We start from the raw sequence: 22,386 nt of genomic DNA, 5'->3' as shown, positions 1-22,386 counted from the left end.
CCCCACGTCTGGCTTCCTGCTCTGCGGGGAGCCTGCTTCTCCCTCTCCCACTCCCCCTGCTTGTGTTCCCTCTCTCACTGTGTCTCTCTGTCAAATAAATAAATAAAAAATCTAAAAAAAAAAAAAAAAAATTTTCATTAAAGTAAACTGAAAAATCAAGAAAATGTTTCACAACTATAGCACTGAAGTAAACAGAAAGTCAGAGCCTCAGCTAAATGGCACCCTACTGTCTGAACCCAGCTACCTTTGAGAGCGGAAGCTGCTATCAAGCTTTACACTGAGACACCCAGCACAGACTGAGACTGCCCTGGCAAAACAGGGACACACAGGCTACTCTTGCTCTAACTCCTTTACAGCCACGGTGATGTCCTTTTCCAAGGAGAAGCTGCTATGTGATGCCTACTATATCACATGCCTAAGACGTTCACTGGGGTCAGTAAAGGGGCAAGTGTGGAGTCCAGCACGTAACAGCGGGTACAACTGAGTGGAGCAAAGAGAAATGCAGGGCAGCAAACAAAGGGAAAAGCAGAATGCCATCGAATCTTTTATATTCAGCAAAAGCTCTTCTCTCTCCCCTAAGTTCTTTTTCAGTATTTTTACATTCAGCCAATATTTATAGAACACCACACTGAGTGAGGTGCTGGGCACACATCAGTCTGAATAAATAGTCATGATCCCTGCCCTCACACAATTTACTTTGCATTTCCCCATTATGGGGCATTTGAATTGTTTCCATCATTTTGTTTTATTTTATTTGGCTTTAATAAATTACCCTATAGGGGAGCCTGGGTGAATCAGTCTGTTAAACATCTGCCTGTGGCTCAGGTCATGATCTCAGGGTCCTGGGATCAAGCCCCATGTCAGCTCTCTGCTCAACGGAAGCCTACTTCTCCCTCTCCCTCTGCCCCTTCCACCACTCCTCCTCTCTCTCTCCCTCTCAAATAAATTCTTTTTTTTTTTGAAAGATTTTATTTTATTTATTTGACAGAGAGAGACACAGCGAGAGAGGGAACACAAGCAGGGGTAGGGAGAAGCAGGCCTCCCGTGGAGCAGGGAGCCCAATGCGGGGCTTGATGCCAGGACTCTGGGATCACGACCTGAGCTGAAGGCAGACGCTTAACGACTGAGCCACCCAGGCGCCCCTAATTTTTAAAATTACCCTATGAAAATCTTTGCTTAAAGAAAAAATGTTATAACTTCCACTTGGATTTACTTGAAGTACACCCCCCAAAATAGAATGACCTAAACAGAGTATAATTTTAGTTTATATAGAACCAGACTGCTTTCTATCAGAAAGGCTTTACCAGCTTATAATGTCTTCAGCATATAGGCCTACCTAAGTTATTCATAATCAGTATAACATAAGATTTAATGATTTTTATCTAGATAACCGTATCATTTCAAACCTCAGAATCCTTAAGAATCATCAGCTACAGTTTACAGATTGAGCAAATCGAACCCCAGAAAGGTTGTGACTGGCAGGGAACAAAAAATTGCTTGCAAACACTTACTGCAGCTTTATTCACAACTGCCAAAACTTGGAGCAACCAAATGTCCTTCAGTAGGTGAATGGATAAATAATCTGTGTTATATCTAGACAGTGGAATATTATTGAGTGCTAAGAAGAAATGATCTATCAAGCTATGAAAACACATGAAGGAAACTTAAATACATATTTTTAAGCAAAAAAAAAATCTATCTAGAAAGGCTATATAGCATATGATTCCTACTATAAACATAACATTTTGGAAAAGGCAAACTGGAGATACTAAAAAGATCCATGGTTGTCGGGGCTAAGCAGGGAGAGAGGGACCAATAGGCAGAGTATTTTTAGGGCAATGAAACTACTCTGTGTGACACTGTAATGGTGAATACAAGTCATTATATTTGTCAAAACCCACAGAATATACACCAAGAGTGAAGCCTAATATAAACTAGGGACTTTGGGTCATAAAGATGGGTCAGTGTAGGTTCATCTTTTGTAATAAATGGACCATTCTGGTGCAGGACTTTGACAGTGGGGGAAACTGAGCAGAGGCAAGGGGTATATATTTCTCCTGTACCCTCCATGAAATTTTGCTGTGAACCTAAAATTGCTCTTAAAAATAGTCTAATTAAAAAAAAAAATTAAGGGGGCATAGAAGCAAAAAGGCTTAGAAAAAAAGGGATTAGAACCCACTTCTGTTGTTTTTGTTTTTGATGCTTTTACATTACAATGCTTTTGTACTTTTTTTTGCACCACAGTTTGTTTCTTAAGTAAATCTTTTACTTAAAAAAATGTCCTCTTAAGATGTCTAAGCTATGCTTCATTGCTAGGAAAACTATATATTCTTCATAAAGTTTTTCTCTTAACATTTTTACATGTGATGTTTCTCTCCAACTGTCTGTCAAAACAAAATTCTAGGGACGCCTGGGTGGCTCAGTCATTAAGCGTCTGCCTTCGGCTCAGGTCATGATCCCCATGATCCCAGGGTCCTGGGATGGAGTCCAGCATCAGGCTCCTTGCTCAGCAGGGAGCCTGCTTCTCCCTCTGCCTGCCGCTCCCCACTGCTTGTGCTCGCTCTCTCTCTCTGACAAATAAATAAAATATCTAAAAAAAATAAAATAGTCAATTTCTTTAAAAAAAAATCTATTACAGACCATACACATTTCTATCAAATCTTCATCTATTCTGCATAGTAAGATTTTATCACATACGTTGGTAAATTTTTATTTTTTACTTTCCTTTCCACATTTATTTTATTACATTTCAGGGTGTCAACATCTTTTATTTTTATAAATTCAAATCTATTTTATTAAATGCACTTATTAGTGTATTATGCTAAGTGAAATAAGTCAACCAGAGAAAGACAATTATCATAAGGTTTCACTCATATGTGGAATATAAGACATAGGGCAGAGGATCATAGGGGAAGGGAGGGAAAACTGAATGGGAAGAAATCAGAGAGGGAGACAAACCATGAGAGACTCTTGACTCCAGGAAACAAACTGAGGGTTGCTGGAGGGGATGGGGGTGGGGGGATGGGGTAAATGGGTGATAGGCATTAAGGAGGGCATTTGATGTGATGAGCACTGGGTGTTACACACAACTAATGAATCACTGAACACTACATCAAAAACTAATGATGTATACTACATGTCGGTTATTGAATTTAAATTAAAAAAAGATGCTAACAAATGATACTTTTTAACCAGGTGAAAAAAAAATAAATGAAGTTATTAAATATCTCCTTAAAAGTGAGCAACATTTTCCCACTATACAACTAAAATATGCCTTTCCGTTGCCTTTATTTTGTTTTCTGCATTTAACTTTATGCACTACACATAACAGGTACTTAATAAATGCATGCTGAATTTTAAAGAAACACCTATAGAACACAAGCTATGAATAAATCATTATGATAAATGTCATAGGGAAAACACTGAGTGAAGAGAATAGGAGAAAGCAAGAATGTACTCTTAATAGCAAAAACACACAGTTCCCAAGAGAGAATCCCAAGGAAGACCGGAGTTAAATATGGAATTGGCCAGCCTACAGATTCCTACTAGAAGTGAAAGAAACGAACATATACTGTTCACTTTCTATGTACCTTCAACTGTACCAGGTATTTTATTTATGTTATCTCTATTGGTGTTACGGTAGGAAGCAGCTCTGAAATTTTTAACCCAATGTTATTTTACTTCTCTTGCCTATAATGACCTATCATGCAATCATGTAATGAATATTCATTAAGCATCTCAGAAACTGTCACAGGCACTAGGGAGACAGCAGTGAACAAGGGCCTTACATTCTGCAAGGAGGAGACAGACAATAAACAAGTAGTAAACAAGATCGATTTAGTTAAGTACATGAAGAAACAAAACCGTAAACTTTGTTAGAGAACGAATGCACAGAAGAAGGGCTATTTGAGACTGGGGGAATCAAGGAAAGCCTCCGAAGGGAGATGGTGCTTGGGTAACAAGAGCTGAAGGAAGAATATTTCAGGCATAGAAGTCAGCAACTAGAGGAGCAGTGAGAAGGAAACAAGCTCAGTGTGAAATAACTGGACTCAAGGAAAACCTGGGGAAGAGGGACATGTGAAAAAGTTGGAGAAGGAAGCAGTGGCCAAATTACCTGACTTAAAGACAGCGGGAGTTTGGATTTTTATCCTGAATTCGAGAGATGCCACTAAAAGGTTTTACACAGGGAAACGACAATTAAAAGATCATTCCGGCTACTGTACTGCAAACAGGCTGTTGTTAGGGGATGAGGTGAAAAACAATAGGAAGATTAAAATATGAGATGACTGCAGTTAATCCAGGCGAGGGATGACGGTGGTGGTGAAGGGGCAGTAGACAAGATCTTCTTGTGGGTAGGATATAGAGAAGGAATCAAAAATGAGTCCTGAGTTCCTTCCTCTGTGTTAACAGCACTGCCTTTATTACGCTACCCATGTATCTGAAGATAATTTACTTGCTCCAAGTAAATAATTATTGTTACCTAGTACTGTACTGTTTGCTGGTTAATGACCCCAGTCTATAAATTCTTTTAAAAGTGGTATTTTTATCAATTTGTCAAAACAAAATGTTCACAAAATGCATCAGATAATTAACAATGTCCCTTTCTTTATTTTGAAGCTAGAGTTAATTATTCACTGAATAACTGTTCTTTAAACTTCCGAAAAATTCTCCGAAGTAAATCCCCATCAGGGCTAGGTGCTCTTTTCTTTGCTAATTTGTTATGACTCTGGGTTTGTGATACAGTTGTTTTTATTTATTTGATTTAATTATACCTTACCTCTTCAAAAATTAATTTGAGGAGGTACATTCTAGTTACAATTTCTACTTCTAGCTGTATCCACTTCGGCAGTTCTCTCTCACACACACACACAGGCATGCATACACTTTAATTACTTCTGATTTTGACCTGAGCCATTGACATCATCTACCTAAAAATAATATTCTCTCAAGTATTTTGGTTTTCCTGCATGTTAATTATCATAGCTCTTCTCCTGACCCTATTTACCTTTTACTCTTTGTCTAAATAAATGACTTGATAATTTTCACTTTGACAAAATTTCTGAAAAAAACCAACTCTTATAATTTTATTTCTGCTTAATTTTATGTTCCCTGTCTGGGGCACACTATGTGTATCAATTTTGTTTCTCTTTTTCTGTCTAACAGAGACATTTAAATTGGTAAAGTTTTTTTTTACATATAGGTTTGACAGCAATCCATGAAAATACAACTACAACCATTACAAATTTTTTTTTATTCTAAGGCAGCTCTTATTGTTATGGATTTCTTGTCTTATACATACAAGAATTTTATTTTAATTTTCATGTGGCTGCCCATACTTTAATTTTTGTTATATTAATTTTAATATATTATGTTCTGATAATTTGAACCATAACATTTTTATATTAAGTATACATATTTTTGTTCAAGTTAATGACCAATATTTTTCTGAAAGATGTATGTACATTTGGAAAAAAAATACATCTCTTTCTTAGCATTTAGTTTTTTGTGTCAGTTGAATCTTATTTATCGTACTTTCAACTCAATTCTTTATTAGTTCCTTACTTTATCTGTGGTTTTCTAAGAATAGCAGGGTGCAAGCTAGAATCACAATCATATATAAACAGAATAAACTACAAATTCTATCTAATTCTTGATCATCTGGATTCTGGAAGGAGAACTCCAGCTACTAAGTACTTTACTGATATATTGTTCTATGTGTTCCATGTGTTAAGGGATCTTCTATCTTCAAAGAAAGAAAAGTGGGTTTGGCTAGATAGCACACCAAAGTGTATTACTTCCACTGTTTTCTGTTTGTTTGTTTGTTTTATTTCTTTTACCCTAAACTCTTACACTTCTCCAAAATATAAAAGGTAAGATCTAAAGTCATTCTTACTCATATGCATCTTTATATTTTCTCTTTATACTTGGCAGCTTATAAAATCCTATCTCTGCAATGAAGATTAAACACTTGGCAAATTTAAATATCTAGGCATTGTCATTTCAGGGCATCTCAGGCATGATGCTCTGGGGTTCTAAAAACCCATCTTGAGAAATGTTATCTAAATCAAACATGTTATAGAAACCACAGTCAAAGAAATTAAGACATAAATGAAGGTACTGGTGTTTTCTACTGTTCTATGTAGCTTGATTTCATGTTTTTCAGTGTTCTTCCATTTTTCAGACTTTTTTTAGCTTTGGGTGTTTTAATTTGGCTGTGCTATGTTCCTTTATCTCCAGCATCAATGAGTCTTTGCTCTGGGGCATCAATTCTGTTCTTCACAGCCTCCACTGAAAGTTTTACAGCTTGTCTGCTGTATTCACAAGTTTAGCAATTTTCTGGAACGGATGTATCTTACATTTGTAAAGTCATTCTTTCTTCTTCTGTCACTTTCAATGTAGTTAAATCAGCCTTCTCATGCCAGCTTCAGGGGGCACCTAGGCTGTCCTCTCCAATGTAGGAAAGCTTTTAAATTATACCTGAGATTTGTTTTTTTTAGATTTTTTTACTCTTTGAAGCTTATCTTACTGGAAGAAAATGGGCATTTCAGAGGCTTTTTGTTGTTGTTATTGTTAGATTTAGTTTGGATGAAGGTCTTTGTGGTGTTATTAGTTAAGGACACTCATACACAAAATGTCTATTAAATACAATTACCTATGATCATCTTTCTTTTCAACTCTTATTAAAATCTTTCTGATTTTTTAAAAATCTCTCCCATCTACCTCTTACATCTACTCTTGCATAGGAGAAAAATGTGGCTGCAACATCTTTTCTTCCATTAGATCTAATTTGGCTGGTCTGAGTTCCTTCTTCACTGTTCTATATAGATTCCTCCTGAAGACGCACACACAGGTTAGCCTTTTGAGACAGAGGACAATGATAGTTCCCCTCAATCAAAGAAACTTCTCGGGTTGTTGAAAAACTGGATATTTATGGAGTGCTAAATCATTACCCTACAACCACTTGCTGGCCAGACGAGGGAAAACCATATCGACAAAGGAAGGGGCAGGCCATCACCATCCAAACCCCTGATCAAATGTGGCATCACTAAATGTGAGCAGCCAGATCAAGAGAATCCTGATGTAAAACAATATGAAGCATAGCTGCACTGCCTATAAAATATTCTTGCCAAAATTTAACTCCTGTTTACAGGTATACAGAGAAACAAGTGTTAAAAAAAGAGAGAGAGAGAGAGAGAGAGAGAGAGACCACAGGCCCAAAATAGACTCAATTGTGGTAAGCCCCACATCAGCAAACCAAGACTTAACAGCTAACCTAACTGCAGTTTCAACCTCTTCCAAAATGGAATCTCAAACCAGTAAATCTAGAATTTCCCAGTCAGCATTTAGTGAGGTAATCTGCCAGACAGACCCCTTCCGTCCCACAAAGAAAGATGAAGTAACTCCGCTTTCCTTGTCCCTGCCCCTTACTGCTTACCAAAGTCTCTCATTTTATTCAATTTTTTGGAGCTCCTTTCTATTGCTAGAAGGATGCTGCCCAATTCACAAACTGCTGAATAAAACCAATTTGGTCTTTAAATTTACTCAGTTGAATTTTGTTTTTTAACACAAATTAGGTGATATCACAAAAAAGCAATCACATAAATCTAGAATGGGAGGCTAGATTTATTCAACAAGTCAACGGCATATTTAAAAACAAACAAAAACAAAGGGAGGGGCCACTGTTCTGAAGTCAAAGAGACAAGTGACAAAATAATCAAATGCAACACATGAATTTGATGGATCAGGATTTGAATAAACCAACAGTAAAACTATATTTTGAGACAGAAAAATCTGCATATGGACAGGATATTTATTTTTTTTTTTAAAGATTTTATTTATTTATTTGACAAGAGAGAGAGGCAGCGAGAGAGGGAACACAAGCAAGCGGAGTGTGAGAGGGAGAAGCAGGCCTCCCGCGGAGCAGGGAGCCCGACACGGGGCTCGATCCCAGGACCCCGGGGTTCACGACCCAAGCCGAAGGCAGACGCTTAACAACTGAGCCACCCAGGCGCCCCAGGATATTTATTTTTAATAAGGAATTACTATAAATTTTCTTAGGAATAATAGTATAACTGCGGATGAAAATGGTACTACTTTCTAAAATACATATTGGAGTAACTGGGGAGAAAGCTCTCATGTCTGGCATTTACATTAAAATTCTAATGGGAAAAAATAAGAGGAGATTCAAATGAAGCAAGTTACAAAACGGTTTGATACTAATGAATGTGAGCGGAAAATGAGGATTCATTAAATTATTCAAATTATTCTCTATCTTTACATGTGTTTTTAAGATTTATAATAAAAAAATTCTTTTAAAGATGTTTTTTCTCTCTATTCTCCATTTTCCTGTCATTTCTGCATTTCTGTGACTTGATTCTTGATTTTATATCTATACCTTTAGTTCAAAATAATTCATGAAAGGTTTAAATGTTTTTCCTTGAAGGGGTACAGAAAAAGTCTCCCTAAAATGTGCCATTTTGGCACATGGACTATTTTGAGTTGAAGGCAATAAACCCCAGTGGGCTCAAGAGAAGATTTTGCTCCTCTCTTAACTACCTAGAAGAATATAAATTGGGGGGTCTTTCCCAGAATAAGAGTTATTACCAGAAATAAATTTTATCTGAGTGACCCATCTGTATGAAAGAGCAAACATCTCATTACCAAATATCTGCTCTTCTTCTTACTGCCCTGGTGAATTGCTCTCCTCCCCTTTGAAGCCCCAGGGCCTTATCCCATTCCTTAGCGCAGAATGGCATATATACTTCATTTTACCTGTCTTTGAATCTCTCGTGTATGTGGTGTTTCCATATGTACAAAATTAAATTTGTTTTTCTCCTGTTAATCTATCTCATGTCAATTTAATTTAGACCAGCCAGAAGAACCTTTGAAGGGTAGATAAAAATGTTTTCTTCCCAACATCCTGAAAAAATGAAACCAATCCCTTTATACCCCCCTTGAAGCTCTCTCCCTTAATTTCTATAGGCAAGCATACACTTAAAAAAAAAAAAAAAAAAGCCTAGGATTTTAACTAACCTCAATCAAAAACTTATTTAACAGGAATGAATGAGAAATTTAACAGGAAATTTAACAGGAATGAATGAGAACAGCAGTTTGTTACTTTAAGAGAAAGAAAAGAAATACAATAAGGATAATGGCTATGTGGCTACTTACAAATAACAAAACAAAAACTTCTATTTATATATTAGCCTTACAGGATGATTTTAGTGTCTTTACTTGAAAGGCAAATGGATGACAATAGAAAATAAAAACAGAAGAAACTGTGAAAAACTTTTATGGGCAAAAAAGAACACTGGATATCCTATCAAGTGCATCCTTGAGTGTCACCTCTGCCTTTCAAGGCCTTAGAGCTGTTTTACAACTCCATAATCTGTAGAATACTAATAACAATGCAAATAAATACAAGTCTGCAGAAATGTAAGCGAACTGTCTGGTGGAATGCAAATTGATCATTGCCTCATGAATAGATCAGTTTTCCATCTGTCTGTAAAGTTGGTTCAGCATTCCTGATTGTCTATATACCTATGGTTCTGAAATTCTCCCGTCAGCTAGCTGTAACATATTACTGGCTCTCTCAGTAATAATAAGTTAAAGAAAATCTCAGATATTGTTCATCTTATATTTATGTAAGTCACGATTTTACCTTTAAAAATGTTTTCCAATTCATTTCCTTTCCTTTCATAATAAACTGCAATGGAAATTGGAATCGTTGACTAATTTTTGAAGTGGTCTAAAAAAGTTAATTATTTAACTAAAAATTTTAATAAATACAAAAAATTTAAAAATTAAGTTCACCTTGACACATGTCAATTTTCCTCTAGAATGATAAGATAAATAAGAAAAAGTTTTCAAATAAATTTTATAATCAACCACTCCTGACACAGGAGAACAATATATTATGAAATGGCTGTATTTATTCCCAATAACAACCAAAGTATTTATGAAACTGCTGGTACACATCAGGATTCTTCTAGGCACTTCCTATCAAGTAAAATAGCAATTACTTATTCATAAAAAATAAAACCACAGTAATTAGGTTTAAAAAAAGAAAAAAAAAAAAAAAAAAAAAAACAGGAGAAAAAAATTAATGGCCAGAGAAGCTTCATAATTAGATTAAAAGCTTCCTTTGAAAGTAGAAACTAAGTCATTTCAAGAGAAAAAAAATCAACTCCATTTTTTAACACATTTTTCTAAAAATATCATACTTTTCTTTCCCCCTAAAAGCAATTTTTTCTAATGGCCCATTCACTTCAGCCTCAAGTAGATACACATCACATGCACCATAATATTTTTTTTAAAGTTTTAGACAATGTTACTGTCAGGCTTCCTGGCTTTATATGATTCAGAGGCCAATTCAATTACAGTAGCTGCTATGATATTTGCCTTTTCCTCAACACTCTCCATGTCAGACAAAATGAAATTCTGTAAAGTGAACAGTGTACGTTTGTGTACATGGCCAACAATGACATTTCACTTCAATGTTAAACACTCATATTTTCTACTCATGAGATGTATAATATTAATGATTTATGCATTTACTTTGTCCAATTATAAATGCATAAGAATGATTTACAAGATCTCAACCCCCAGATTCCTGAAAGTTTAAAGAATTCAAGATAAAATGAGATTAAAATGAATGCATTTACAGCCTGCCAGTATCTATAAAAACTGAATGCAGTAAATTTGAACACCAAGATTTAAAAAACAGTTTACAAATAAGGCTGACGTTGAAAGTCCTAAGAGTCATTAAAAAATAAATCCTATTCAAAATTATTATAATAACATAACCCTAAACAACAGTAAGGCCAAATGAAATGTTTTTCCTATACATTCTATCATTCCCCAACTCCTTCCCCCAACCAAGAAAAGGATGGCAGAGAGTGAGTCAGTGAGAGAAACAGAAAATAAAAAATTCAGTCTAAATGCTTCCGGTTGTAAAATAAATCTTTCAAGTAAATTTCTATCCTGGGTTATCAAACCATTTCCTTTATTCACATCTATTCATCCATATTTTATAACAATCTTTACAGAAAGAAAGTTAAATAAGGGATCTCTTTCAAGGACAACTTATGTTATACATAAATTTAAAATCTGAACAGTGTTAAGTATAATTTTAAAACTGTCATAAAATTAAACATCAACAGGTTGATTTAACATCTGTTCTTCAATTTTTCACCCAAGTTGTTATGGTAACCAAAATGCGTGGAATATTTGTTTCCTAAATTTAACTGATTATTTCAAGTAAATAAAATTATAGCATATCATCTCTTATTAACTACAAATATTATTAATACTATAACCCTATATTTATCATTTTTAAATGCTGGTAGATTACAGGATTATATTTACCTAGGTATTTATGCATGCTTTATCTCAGAATACACATTAAAAAATAGCAAAGGTGTAGTTTTTTCTAACTTGGGGGCATTTTCTTGATTTTAAAAGCAAGACAAAACAAGGAACTAGTCTATTTTGTGAACGACATACTATATTAAAATACTTCAAAATTATATGATTTTAGTGCTTTGTAGAGGAGCTATAGATCACATTCTCCCCAAACATAAGTCAACCCTGTTACTCCTCTAGTGCTCTACTCCAAACTTTCCACTGGTGTCCCATCCGTGACCAAAAGCCAAAGTCCTTACACTGGCTTCAAAACCTGCACTCTCCACTTTCCATTGCTTACCCCATCCAGCCACATTGGTCTCCTTGCTGTCCCTCAAATACACCAGGCTCACTCCGACCTCAATGCCTGGTACTTACTATTTCTTCTGCCTGGAAGGGTGTTCGCCTAGGAAGTCACACGGCTCATTCTTCCATTTATTTCATTCTTCCTTCAAATACCATCTTCTCAGTGAAACCTTCTCTGACTAACCCCATTTCAAACAGCTGTTCCAGGACCTTGACCACCTCTGCTCACATATTACCTACCCACTATGGAGTGGACTGTTCCCCCCTACCCCAGATTCTTATGTTGAAGCCTTAACCTCCAATGTGATGACAGTATTTGAAGATGGGGAGATGAGGTAATTTAGGTTTAGAAGAGGTTATGAGGGTGGAGCCCTCATGAAAGAATTAACAGGCCCTTATAAGAAAAGGCTAAGTCAGGTGTAGTATCTGTTCTTATCAGTTTAATAAGAAAAGGAAGAGACACCAACACACTCAACTCTCTCCACCAGGTGAGGACACAATGTTTTAGAAGACAGCCATCTGCAAGCCAGAAAGATCGCACCAGAAACTGAATCTGCCAGAAAATTACTGGACTTCTAGCCTTCAGAATTATGAAAAAATTAATTGCTATTGCTTAAGCCAGAACCTTGACCTTGGACTTCTACCCTTCAGAACTGTGAAAAAATAAATTTCTGTTGCTTAAGCCACACAGTCTCTGGTATTTTGCTACGGCAACCCAAGCTGACTAATACATTGTTCTTCCTTTATTTTCTTCATGTTAACACTCATTACTGACTAGTATACAATATATCAGTGATCTATTCTATACATTACTAATTAATGCTATTTATTGTCTGTCTCCCTTTACTGCATAAGCTTCATGAGGACAGGGATTTTTGTGTAATTTGTTCACAACACTTGTAACACCTATGGTCTGGCCTAACACATGATCAATAAATAATTGTTGAATGCACCAAGTATAGATTTAAAATATCTTAAATCTTGATATGCTATGGTAAGAAATAATAAATTTCTTTGATGATATTCAGGGAATCCAGTAAGAAATAAAAAATACACAATCTTCAGTAAGTTAATTTTTTAAAAAAAATCAAAATTATCAAGATTTATCATAGAACCAAAGAATCTTACTTTCCTGATTTTCTTGATCTTTTCTCCTCCTATAAATCTGATATACTACAGGCTCAATCTTCTTCCTACCAATTAAATATGTAAACTACTTTATACTGTTAACCTCTGTCCAGGATCTTTTTCTCTGTTTACTTCCTAAGTGAACTCATCTACTCTGCTTCAACTATCACCTTTTTCAGGTGACTCTGAAATCCTCATCTCTTGCCTAGATTTCTCTGTGTTCTGGTGCTGTATTCCCAACTACCTCTGAGATGTACATCAATTCAGGCATACTGTCAGGAGCTTTAGGTAGAATATAACATTGTATTCACGTAAATGGAGGAAAAAAAAAAACCTTAAATAAAATTTAACTACAACAACAACAAAAGTAGTCCTTAGTAGTAGTCTATAGACTCAGATAATTCTATATATTGCCTGAGGAATCACTTTGTTTCATTATAGAAATTAGAATGGTAGGGAATTCCAATCCCCCTCATGCTTATCACTACTTGACATTCTAATTAACAGTATACTCTTGCACTATCAGCTTCACTTCAACCACTGAATTATTCCCAATATTGTAGTGGAGTTTTATTGCTTTCAAATTGAATTTAATCACTTGGGGGCAAAATGTAAGAAATTACATGAGGTTTTCAAATTAAGTTTCTGAACTAGGATAGTTTATTTTTAGAAGGAAAAAAAAAAAAAAATCTCCCAGTGTTTTTCATCATTGGTTCCCAAATAACATATTTGTTTCTCCAACCACTTTTCCTCATACTCACTAATCAATTCATTATTATTTTAAAGACTTCTCTAAAGCACATTTTTTACAGAATATAGGTCAAGCTTCAGACGAAAGGTGGCAGAATTCATTATCCAGCTTAAGCAAGCCATATATTTTTAGAATTTCACTAAGGAAAAAATGCAAAGAAAGGAAATTCTAAAAGAAAACCATGTGGTTATTAGGAATTAAGAGATAGGCTAAACTTGCCAGGACAGTAGAAGGCCCCTGGGTCGTAGGTATCACTGAGAAGACTCTCAGAGCCAGTGAGCTTCAGTACACATCAATTACTAACACAATATAATCCCAGTGCTATGTTGCCCTTTTAAGATGAATTATTACTATATATTATATCAAGTAAATTTCACTGTTATTTCTTTCTCAAATATTTTTTTCTTCAAATTAGGAGTATAAATGAAATATATTTAGGAAAGGTCTTAAGAACCCATGTCTGGCTATTCCCAATGCTCATAAAAGGTACAAAGTATGCCCAAGCTATGGACAAATTCTGTTATCATCCCTTTCAAAATATATCCAAAATCTGACCACTTCTCTCACTCTCTTCTGTCTCCATAATGTCTTACCAGGATTTTTGCAAGAGCCTCCTAAATAGCCTCCCTGATTCCACCCTTGCCCCACTACAGTCCACTCTCCACACAGGAGCCCCAGTGATCACTATAAAACACATGAGTCAGGTCAATTCACTCCTCTGCTGCTCACACCAGACCTGAGTGATGAGGAAACTAGCTTCCCTCATCACTTGAAATAAAAGACCTTACAGTGGTTTAGAAGACCCTTCATGGTCTGGTCCCCCTACATCTCAACCATTCTCCCCTCCTCCCTTACTCCATTCCACCTCCATGTCTTCCTGGCTATTCCCTGGACACATCAAACATACTCTCACTTTAGGTCCTGTGCACTGGCTACTTCCTCAGCCTAAAAGACTCCCTCCATATATTCACAGGATTTGCTCCAGGGCTTTTCTAGATTCTATTCAGTGAGGCTCTCCTTGACACATGAACACAGACTAGTAAACCTTCTCTGCTGCCCAGTCCTCTCTACTACCTTTAACCTGCTTTATATTTCCCCCTCATGCTTATCACTACTTGACATACTACATGTATGTTTGTTTGTTTATTATTTGAATTATCTAATTAAAATGTTAGCTCCAAAAAAGCAAAGACTGTTTTGTCCTTGCTCATTCCCCGGCAACAGAACACAGAACAGTAGATTAGAAATGAGTATCAACAAATACTGATCACATAAACGAATGAATGAATCTTGCGATTGTTTCTCATTCCAAACTAGATGCTGGCTATTATTCCTTCAAATTGCATACCACAACATTTTTACTTTTCTTGTAAGTCATATTCCCTGTTGTATTAAGAATCAATCTATACTTATCTTAGCATGAAAGTATCAAGAACCGTGTCTTATTTCTCTTTGTACCCCTGTACTTACTAGCATCATTTCTTTAACAGGAACCCAATATATCTTAAGCTGAATTTGAAGTCATACTGAAAGATAACTTTTATAATACACCTGGATCCCTTTTTATCCTTTAGCAAACAGACCAATACCAATTCTTAAATTTCTAAAGAATAGTCTGCTTTTATAACCAATCAGCAAATTTAGTTCAAGTGAAATAGAAGAGAGATGTAGCCTGGCTTAGACATGCCTGACATCCATCTTGTACCAATGTCATAACTACAGAAAACATCTTGAATGAAGTCAAAAGATTTTCAAAAGATAGTAAAAACTACTTGAGAGAAAGCTGCTTCAACTTGATCCATTGAATTCTACCAAAAAAGAAAGAATGCCACACAGCACATGCTTTATAAACAAATAAATAACCAAAAAGCAAATACAAAGAGATTTTTTTTCTAAAACAAATTCCAGTATCACTATCGAAATTAATAATTAATTAACCCCAAAATTTTGCACAGTTCATTAACTGGTATTTTTAACAAGCTTTTTAACAAAGCTTAAATCACCAAGAAAAGACTAAATTATGATCAGTATGTATGAAAAATACATACTTTTAGTTTTAGACTTTTGCCAAATCATTTAAAATTAAAAGGTATGATTCTAAAAAGGTTAAACTTTCACCATCAAGAAAAGTCAACTAAACAGCAATTTATTCCCCAAGACTTGTGGACAAGCAGGATTTTTACTTTTCAGTCAAATCCTTTAAAAACCGAGAATCCATAATTACAGTGATCAAAATATTTGATAGGCTAGACTAGAACTCTCTTTTTCTAAGCACAAGAAGCAACTGCATTAAAAATAAATGATACAGTAAAAACAATGTCTTGCCTTATACAGCGTTAGCTCACCTGAGGTATGAGTCTATCCAAGTGCTCAGCTCGATTTCCATGAGAAGGGTGTGTGGATAACCATTCTGGCAACTTGGGATGGCCTTGGAGGCTATCTGCAAATTCCATCTGCTGCCAAAACACTGAACTGGCTCTGACATCCACACAAGCCTAAAATCAGAATTAAAAAAAAAAAAATGAGCTTAGTTAATGAGAACATTTTTTAAAATTTAAATCATTATGTTTTAAAACTATTTTCTATCATTATTTGCAAATGACATATCTGATAAAAGGCTAGTATCCAAAATGTAAAAAGAACTTATAAAACTCAACATCCAAAAAACAATCCAATTAAAAATGGGCAGAAGACATGAACGGAGATTTTTTTCTTCAAAGAATACATATAGACGGCCAACAGACATACGAAAAGATGCTCATCATCACATTATCAGGGAAATGCAAATCAAACCTACAATGAGATACCACCTCACACCTGTCAGAATGGCTAAAATCAAAAACACAAGAAACATCATGTACTGATGAAGATGTGGAGAAAAAGGAACCCTCGTGCACCACTGGTGGGAATGCAAAGTGGTGCAGCCACTGTGGAAAACTGTATGGAGGTTCCTCAAAGAGTTAAAAATAGAACTACCCTACAATCCTGCAATTGCACTACTGGGTATTTACCCAAAAAATACAAGAACACTAATTCAAAGGGATATATGCATTGCTATGTTTATAGCAGCATTATTTATAATAGCCAAGATATGGAAGCAGCCCAAGTGTCCATCAATGAATGGATAAAGAAGATGTGGTTTAATACACACACACACAATGGATTATTACTGAGCCATCAAAAAGAACAAAATCTTGCCATTTGCAGTGACATGGATGGAGCTAGACAGCATAATGCTAAGCGAAATAAGTCAGAGAAAGACACCATAGGATTTCATTCATGTGCAATTTAAGAACAAAACAAGGAAAGGGAAAAAAATAAGAGAAAGACAAACCAAGAAACAGACTCTTAACTATAGAGAACAAACTAATGATTGTCAGAGGTGAGGAGGGTGGGGGGAAGGGTGAAATAGGTGATGGGGTAAGGAGTCCACTTATCATGATGAGCACTGAGTGCTGTATGGAACTGTTGAATCACTAAATTATACACCTGAAACCAGTAGAACTCTGTATGTTAACTAGAATAAAAATAAAAACAAAAAAAAAGCAAATGAAAAAGCAACAAGAAACAAAAAATAAAAGTGACTGCAATGAAAAAAAATATTTTCGGGTGCCTGGGTGGCTCAGTTGGTTAAGCGACTGCCTTCGGCTCAGGTCATGATCCTGGAGTCCCAGGATCGAGTCCCACATCGGGCTCCCTGCTTAGCAGGGGGTCTGCTTCTCCCTCTGCCCTCTTCCCTCTCGTGCTCTCTGTCTCTCATTCTCTCTCTCTCAAATAAATAAATAAAATCTTTAAAAAAAAATATTTTCTTGCATTTTAATAAAAGTAGAATGTGCTCATTGCTTTAAAAAAAACTCATACAATATGGTATTAGAGAAGCCCAAAACTCTCCCTATACAGCACTCACAGATAATCCCACTCCCAAAGATAACCCACTATTTTCAGTATGACAGGTAATAAGAACACGTATTGAGGACAAAAATCTGCCACACAAATTAATATTTTGTTTTCATAAAAATATGGATTTAAAATCTCATTATTAAATTGTACTACAGAAATTTTATTCTTAATCTATATCACTAGAATAATTATAAGACTTCAAATAAACTTAAAGAAATTATATTTTTGTTACATTTTTAATGTTCGTATCAATTTATCTACTTTTCCTCAGTGTGTGTGCTAAAGAACATACTTAAGCCACTCAAAATACCTTATAAAAGTATATCTTTTTTTAACAAATAGGATACATACGTCTTGTATACGTGTGTATAATTCCATTAGACAGTCATACACATATACTTATCTACATAAAGAGTATTTCTGGAAGGCAACTGAAGAAACTGTTAATAGTAGTAGCTACCCTAAAAGTATAAATGGGATGTTTGATGATGGAGAAGGAGGACTTTTATTTCTGAATTATATAAACTATATTATTTTTATAATATAACTACTTCTAAATCCTATATAGGGTGATTAAGTAAATATTATTATAAGCATGTTCAATTTATTGACATTTCTAATTTTTTCTATGAGAAGTGATTGGATAAAAGTGATTATATTTCCCAACTAGTTTACTTTTGAGTAAGACAATTAAGAAAAAACTTACACCGTACTGACTAAAATGTGCTATCAAAGAGCCTTAATGTGCTTTCAGCCTTAAAGCAATGAGATTGTGACACACAAAAAGGCAAATAAACAATATCATGCTGACCTAGTCAACATCCATGCCACTCTTTAGCACACACCATTAAAATATTTTCAAATGCTGGAAAAGGAGAAGAAAAAGTAATTTGAAATCCAAGTAAATTTTATTCAATGCTTAAAACAATTATTTTTACTGTGGTAAAATACACATAACATAAAATTTGCCATCTTAACCATCTTTAAGTGTACAGTTCACTGGTATTAAATACATTCACATTGCTGTGCAGCCACTACCACCAACCATCCCCATAGTTCATTTCGTAAAACTGAAACTCTATACCTATTAAACAATTAATTCCCCATTCTCCTCTCACCCCTGTCCTGGGTGACCACCATCACAAATTCTGCCTTTATGATTCTAACTACTCTAAGTACCTCATACAAGTGAAATCATACAATATTTGTCTTCTTGTGACTGGTTTACTTCACTTAGCATAACATCCTCAAGGTTCATCCAGTATTATAGCATATTGCAGAATTTCCTTCCTTTTTAAGACTGAACAAAATCCCGTATGTCTACACATTTTGCTTATCCATTCATTGGTCAATGGACACTTGGGTTGCTTTCACATTTTAGCTACTGTGAATAACGCTATGAACATGGGTATACAAATACCTTTCTGAGGCCCTGCTTTCAATTCTTTGAGGAATATATCCAGAAAGGAAGCTGCTGGGACATACGGTAACTGAATTTTTTTTTTTTTTTTTTGGTGAAACTACCATACCATTTTCACAATGGCTTACCATTTACATTCCCACCAACAATGCACAAGAGTTCCAATTTCTTCATGTTTTCACCAACATTTGTTAATTTGTTATTTTGATAGTAGCCATCCTAATGAGTATGAGGTATTATCTCATTATAGCTTTGATTTGCATTATCTAATAATCAGTGATTTGAGCATCTTTTTGTGTGCTTAGTGGCATTGAGATATCTCCTTTGGAGAAATGTCTACTCAAGTCCTTTGTCCATTTTACAATCAGATCTTTTGTGTTATTGTTAGGCTTTAAAAGTCCTCTGTAGGGGCGCCTGGGTGGCTCAGTCATTAAGCGTCTGCCTTCGGCTCAGATCATGATCCCAGGGTCCCAGGATCGAGCCCCACATCAGGGTCCCTGCTCCGCAGGAAGCTGCTTCTCCCTCTCCCACTCCCCCTGCTTGGGTTCCCTCTCTTGCTGTGTCTCTGTCAAATAAATAAATAAAATCTTAAAAAAATAATAAATAAATAAAAGTCCTCTGTATTCTGGATATTGATTCCTTATCAGATATATGACTTGCAAATATTTTCTCCCATTCTGAGGGTTGTCTTTTTACTGTGGATGGTGTCTTTTGATGCAAAAACTTTTTTTTTTTAATTTTCATGAAGTCCAATTTGCCTAATTTTTTCTTTTGTTACCTGTATCTTTGGTGTCATATCCAAGATATCATGACCAAATCCAATGTTGTGAAGCTTTCGTCCTATGTATTTTTTCTAAGAGTCTTATTGTTTCAGGTCTTACACTTAGGTTCCCGATCCATTCTGAATTATTTTTTTGTATACGTATTATGTAAGGGTCCAATTTCATTCTTTTTCTGAATATCCAGTTTTCCAGCATCATTTGTTGAAAAGACTGTCCTTTGCCCAGTTTCCATCCTTGACAAAAATTATTTGACCATATATGTGAGGACTCATTTCTGGGCTCTCTATTCTGTATCTTTTTATTATGTTAATCACCATACATTACATCATTAGTTTTTGATGTAGTGTTCCATGATTCATTGTTTGTGCGTAACACCCAGTGCTCCATGCAGTATGTGCCCCCTCTGTAATACCCATCACCAGGCTAACCCATCCCCCCACCCCCTTCCCCTCTAGAACCCTCAGTTGTTTCTCAGAGTCCATCATCTCTCATGGTTCATCTCCCCCTCCGATTATCCACCCTTCATTTTTCCCTTCCTACTATCTTTTTTTTTTCTTTTAACATATAATGTATTATTTGTTTCAGAGGTACAGGTCTGTGATTCAACAGTCTTAACACAATTCACAGCGCTCACCATAGCACATACCCTCCCCAATGTCTATCATCCAGCCACCCCATCCCTCCCACCCCCCGCCACTCCAGCAACCCTCAGTTTGTTTCCTGAGATTAAAAATTCCTCATATCATAGAGATCATATGATACATGTCTTTCTCTGATTGACTTATTTCGCTTAGCATAATACCCTCTAGTTCCATCCATATCGTTGCAAATGGCAAGATTCAGTTTTTTTGATGGCTGCATAATACTCCATTGTGTATTTATACCACATCTTCTTTATCCATTCATCTGTTGATGGACATCTTGGCTCTTTCCATAGTTCGGCTATTGTGGACATTGCTGCTATAAACACTGTGGTACACGTACCCCTTCGGATCCCTACATTTGTATCTTTGGGGTAAATACCCAGTAGTGCAATTGCTGGGTCGTACAGTAGCTCTATTTTCAACTTTTTGAGGAACCTCCATACTGTTTTCCAGAGTGGCTGCCACCAGCTCACATTCCCACCAACCAGTGTAGGAAGGTTTCCCTTTCTCCGCATCCTCGCCAACATCTGTCATTTCCTGACTTGTTAACAAATCAAGTCTATATGCCTTTCATGCCAATACCACAGTTTTGATTACTGTAGCTGTGTAGCAAGTTTTGAAATCTGAAGTGTGAGTCTTCCAGTTTTATTCTTTTTCAAGACTGTTTTGGCTACTCTGGTCCTTTAAGATTGCGTATGAATTTTAGGTTTAGTTTTTCTATTTCTACCAAAAAAACAAACAAAAAAGTCACCAGGATTTTAATAGGGATTGTATGTAATCTATAGATCACTTTGGGTACTACTGACATTTTTAAAATATTAAGTTTTCCAGTCAGTGAACATAGGATCTTTCTATTTCTTTATGTCTTGTTTCAGCAATGAATTTTTAGTTATCACTGTGTAAGTCTTTCACCTCCTTGGTTAATTTCTAAATCTTTTATTCTTGCTGAGGTTATTGTAAATGGAATTGTTTTTATAATTTCCTTTTCAATGTTCATTGTGTATAGAAATGAATTTTTGAGTGTTGACACTGTATCCTGATACTTCACTGAATTAATTTATTAAGTTCAAACAGCCATTTTTCAAGTCTTTAGAGTTTCCTACATATAAGATCGTATCATCTGCAAACAAAGATAATTTTACTTCTGCCTCTCCAATGTGGATAACTATTACTTCTTTTTCTTGCTCTGACTACAAACTTCCAGTACTATGCTGAACAAAAGTGAAAGTGGGAATCCTTGCCTTGTCCCTGAACTTACAGAAAAAGCTTTCAGTCTTTTACCACTGAGTATGATGTTTGTTGTGGGTTTTTCATATATGGCTTTTATTATGTCGATGTAGCTTCCTTCCATTCCTATTTTATTTTAATCATGAAAGGGTGTTAAATATTCTCAAAAAAATTTTTTTACATCAATTGAAATGATCATGTGAGGTTGTTTTTCCCCCTTCCTTTTGTTAGGTGTGGCATATTACATTGATAAAGTTTTATATGCTGAACCATTCTTTCATTCCAGGAATAAATCTCCCTTGGTTATGGTGCATATCCTTTTAAAATGCTACTGAACTCTGTTTGCTAGTATTTTGTTGGGGATTTCTGCATCTATGTTTTTAAGGGATATTGGTCTATAGTTTGCTTCGAGTGTCTTTGTCTTTCTATCAGGGTTATGCTGACTTCAAAGAATGAGTTAGAAAATACTCACTCTTCTGGGAAAGTCTGAGAATTGATATTAACTCATCTTTACATGGTTGGTAGAATCTACCAGGGATGCTGTCAGACTTTATTCTTAGTTAGATATTGATTACTGATTCAATCTTGTTACTAGTTATAGGTCTATTCAAATTTTCCATTTCTTCATGATTTAGTACTGCTTAAGGTTTTGTGTTTCTAGGAATTTGTCCATTTCACCTAGATTGTCCAATGTTTGGCATGCAATTGTTCATAGTACTTTCTTCTAATCCTTTTATTCCTATAGAATCATTAGTAATCTCCGCACTTTCATTTCTGATTTCAGTAATTTGAGTCTTCTTTACTTCTTAGTTCAGCTAGCTCAAG

The 22,386-nt window shown here is 35.4% G+C and overlaps 1 protein-coding gene across 4 annotated transcripts in view; it reads right to left on the bottom strand.

Annotated features, from left to right (window-relative positions):
* The window catches only part of OMA1 (OMA1 zinc metallopeptidase), a 79,699-nt gene that overhangs the window by 2,902 nt on the left and 54,411 nt on the right, over positions 1 to 22,386 (bottom strand). For all 4 annotated transcript variants that reach the window (XM_035018458.1, XM_035018457.1, XM_035018456.1 and 1 more), the window contains one exon: positions 15,934 to 16,083. In XM_035018458.1, coding sequence (XP_034874349.1) covers positions 15,934 to 16,083 — 150 coding nt within the window. The remainder of the gene's footprint in view (positions 1 to 15,933; positions 16,084 to 22,386) is intronic.

Source organism: Mirounga leonina, unplaced genomic scaffold (genome assembly GCF_011800145.1).
Source record: "Mirounga leonina isolate KUSES-001 unplaced genomic scaffold, KU_Mleo_1.0 Mir_173, whole genome shotgun sequence".
Taxonomy (NCBI): Eukaryota; Metazoa; Chordata; class Mammalia; order Carnivora; family Phocidae; genus Mirounga; species Mirounga leonina.
This window is presented reverse-complemented; position numbering and strand designations above follow the sequence as displayed.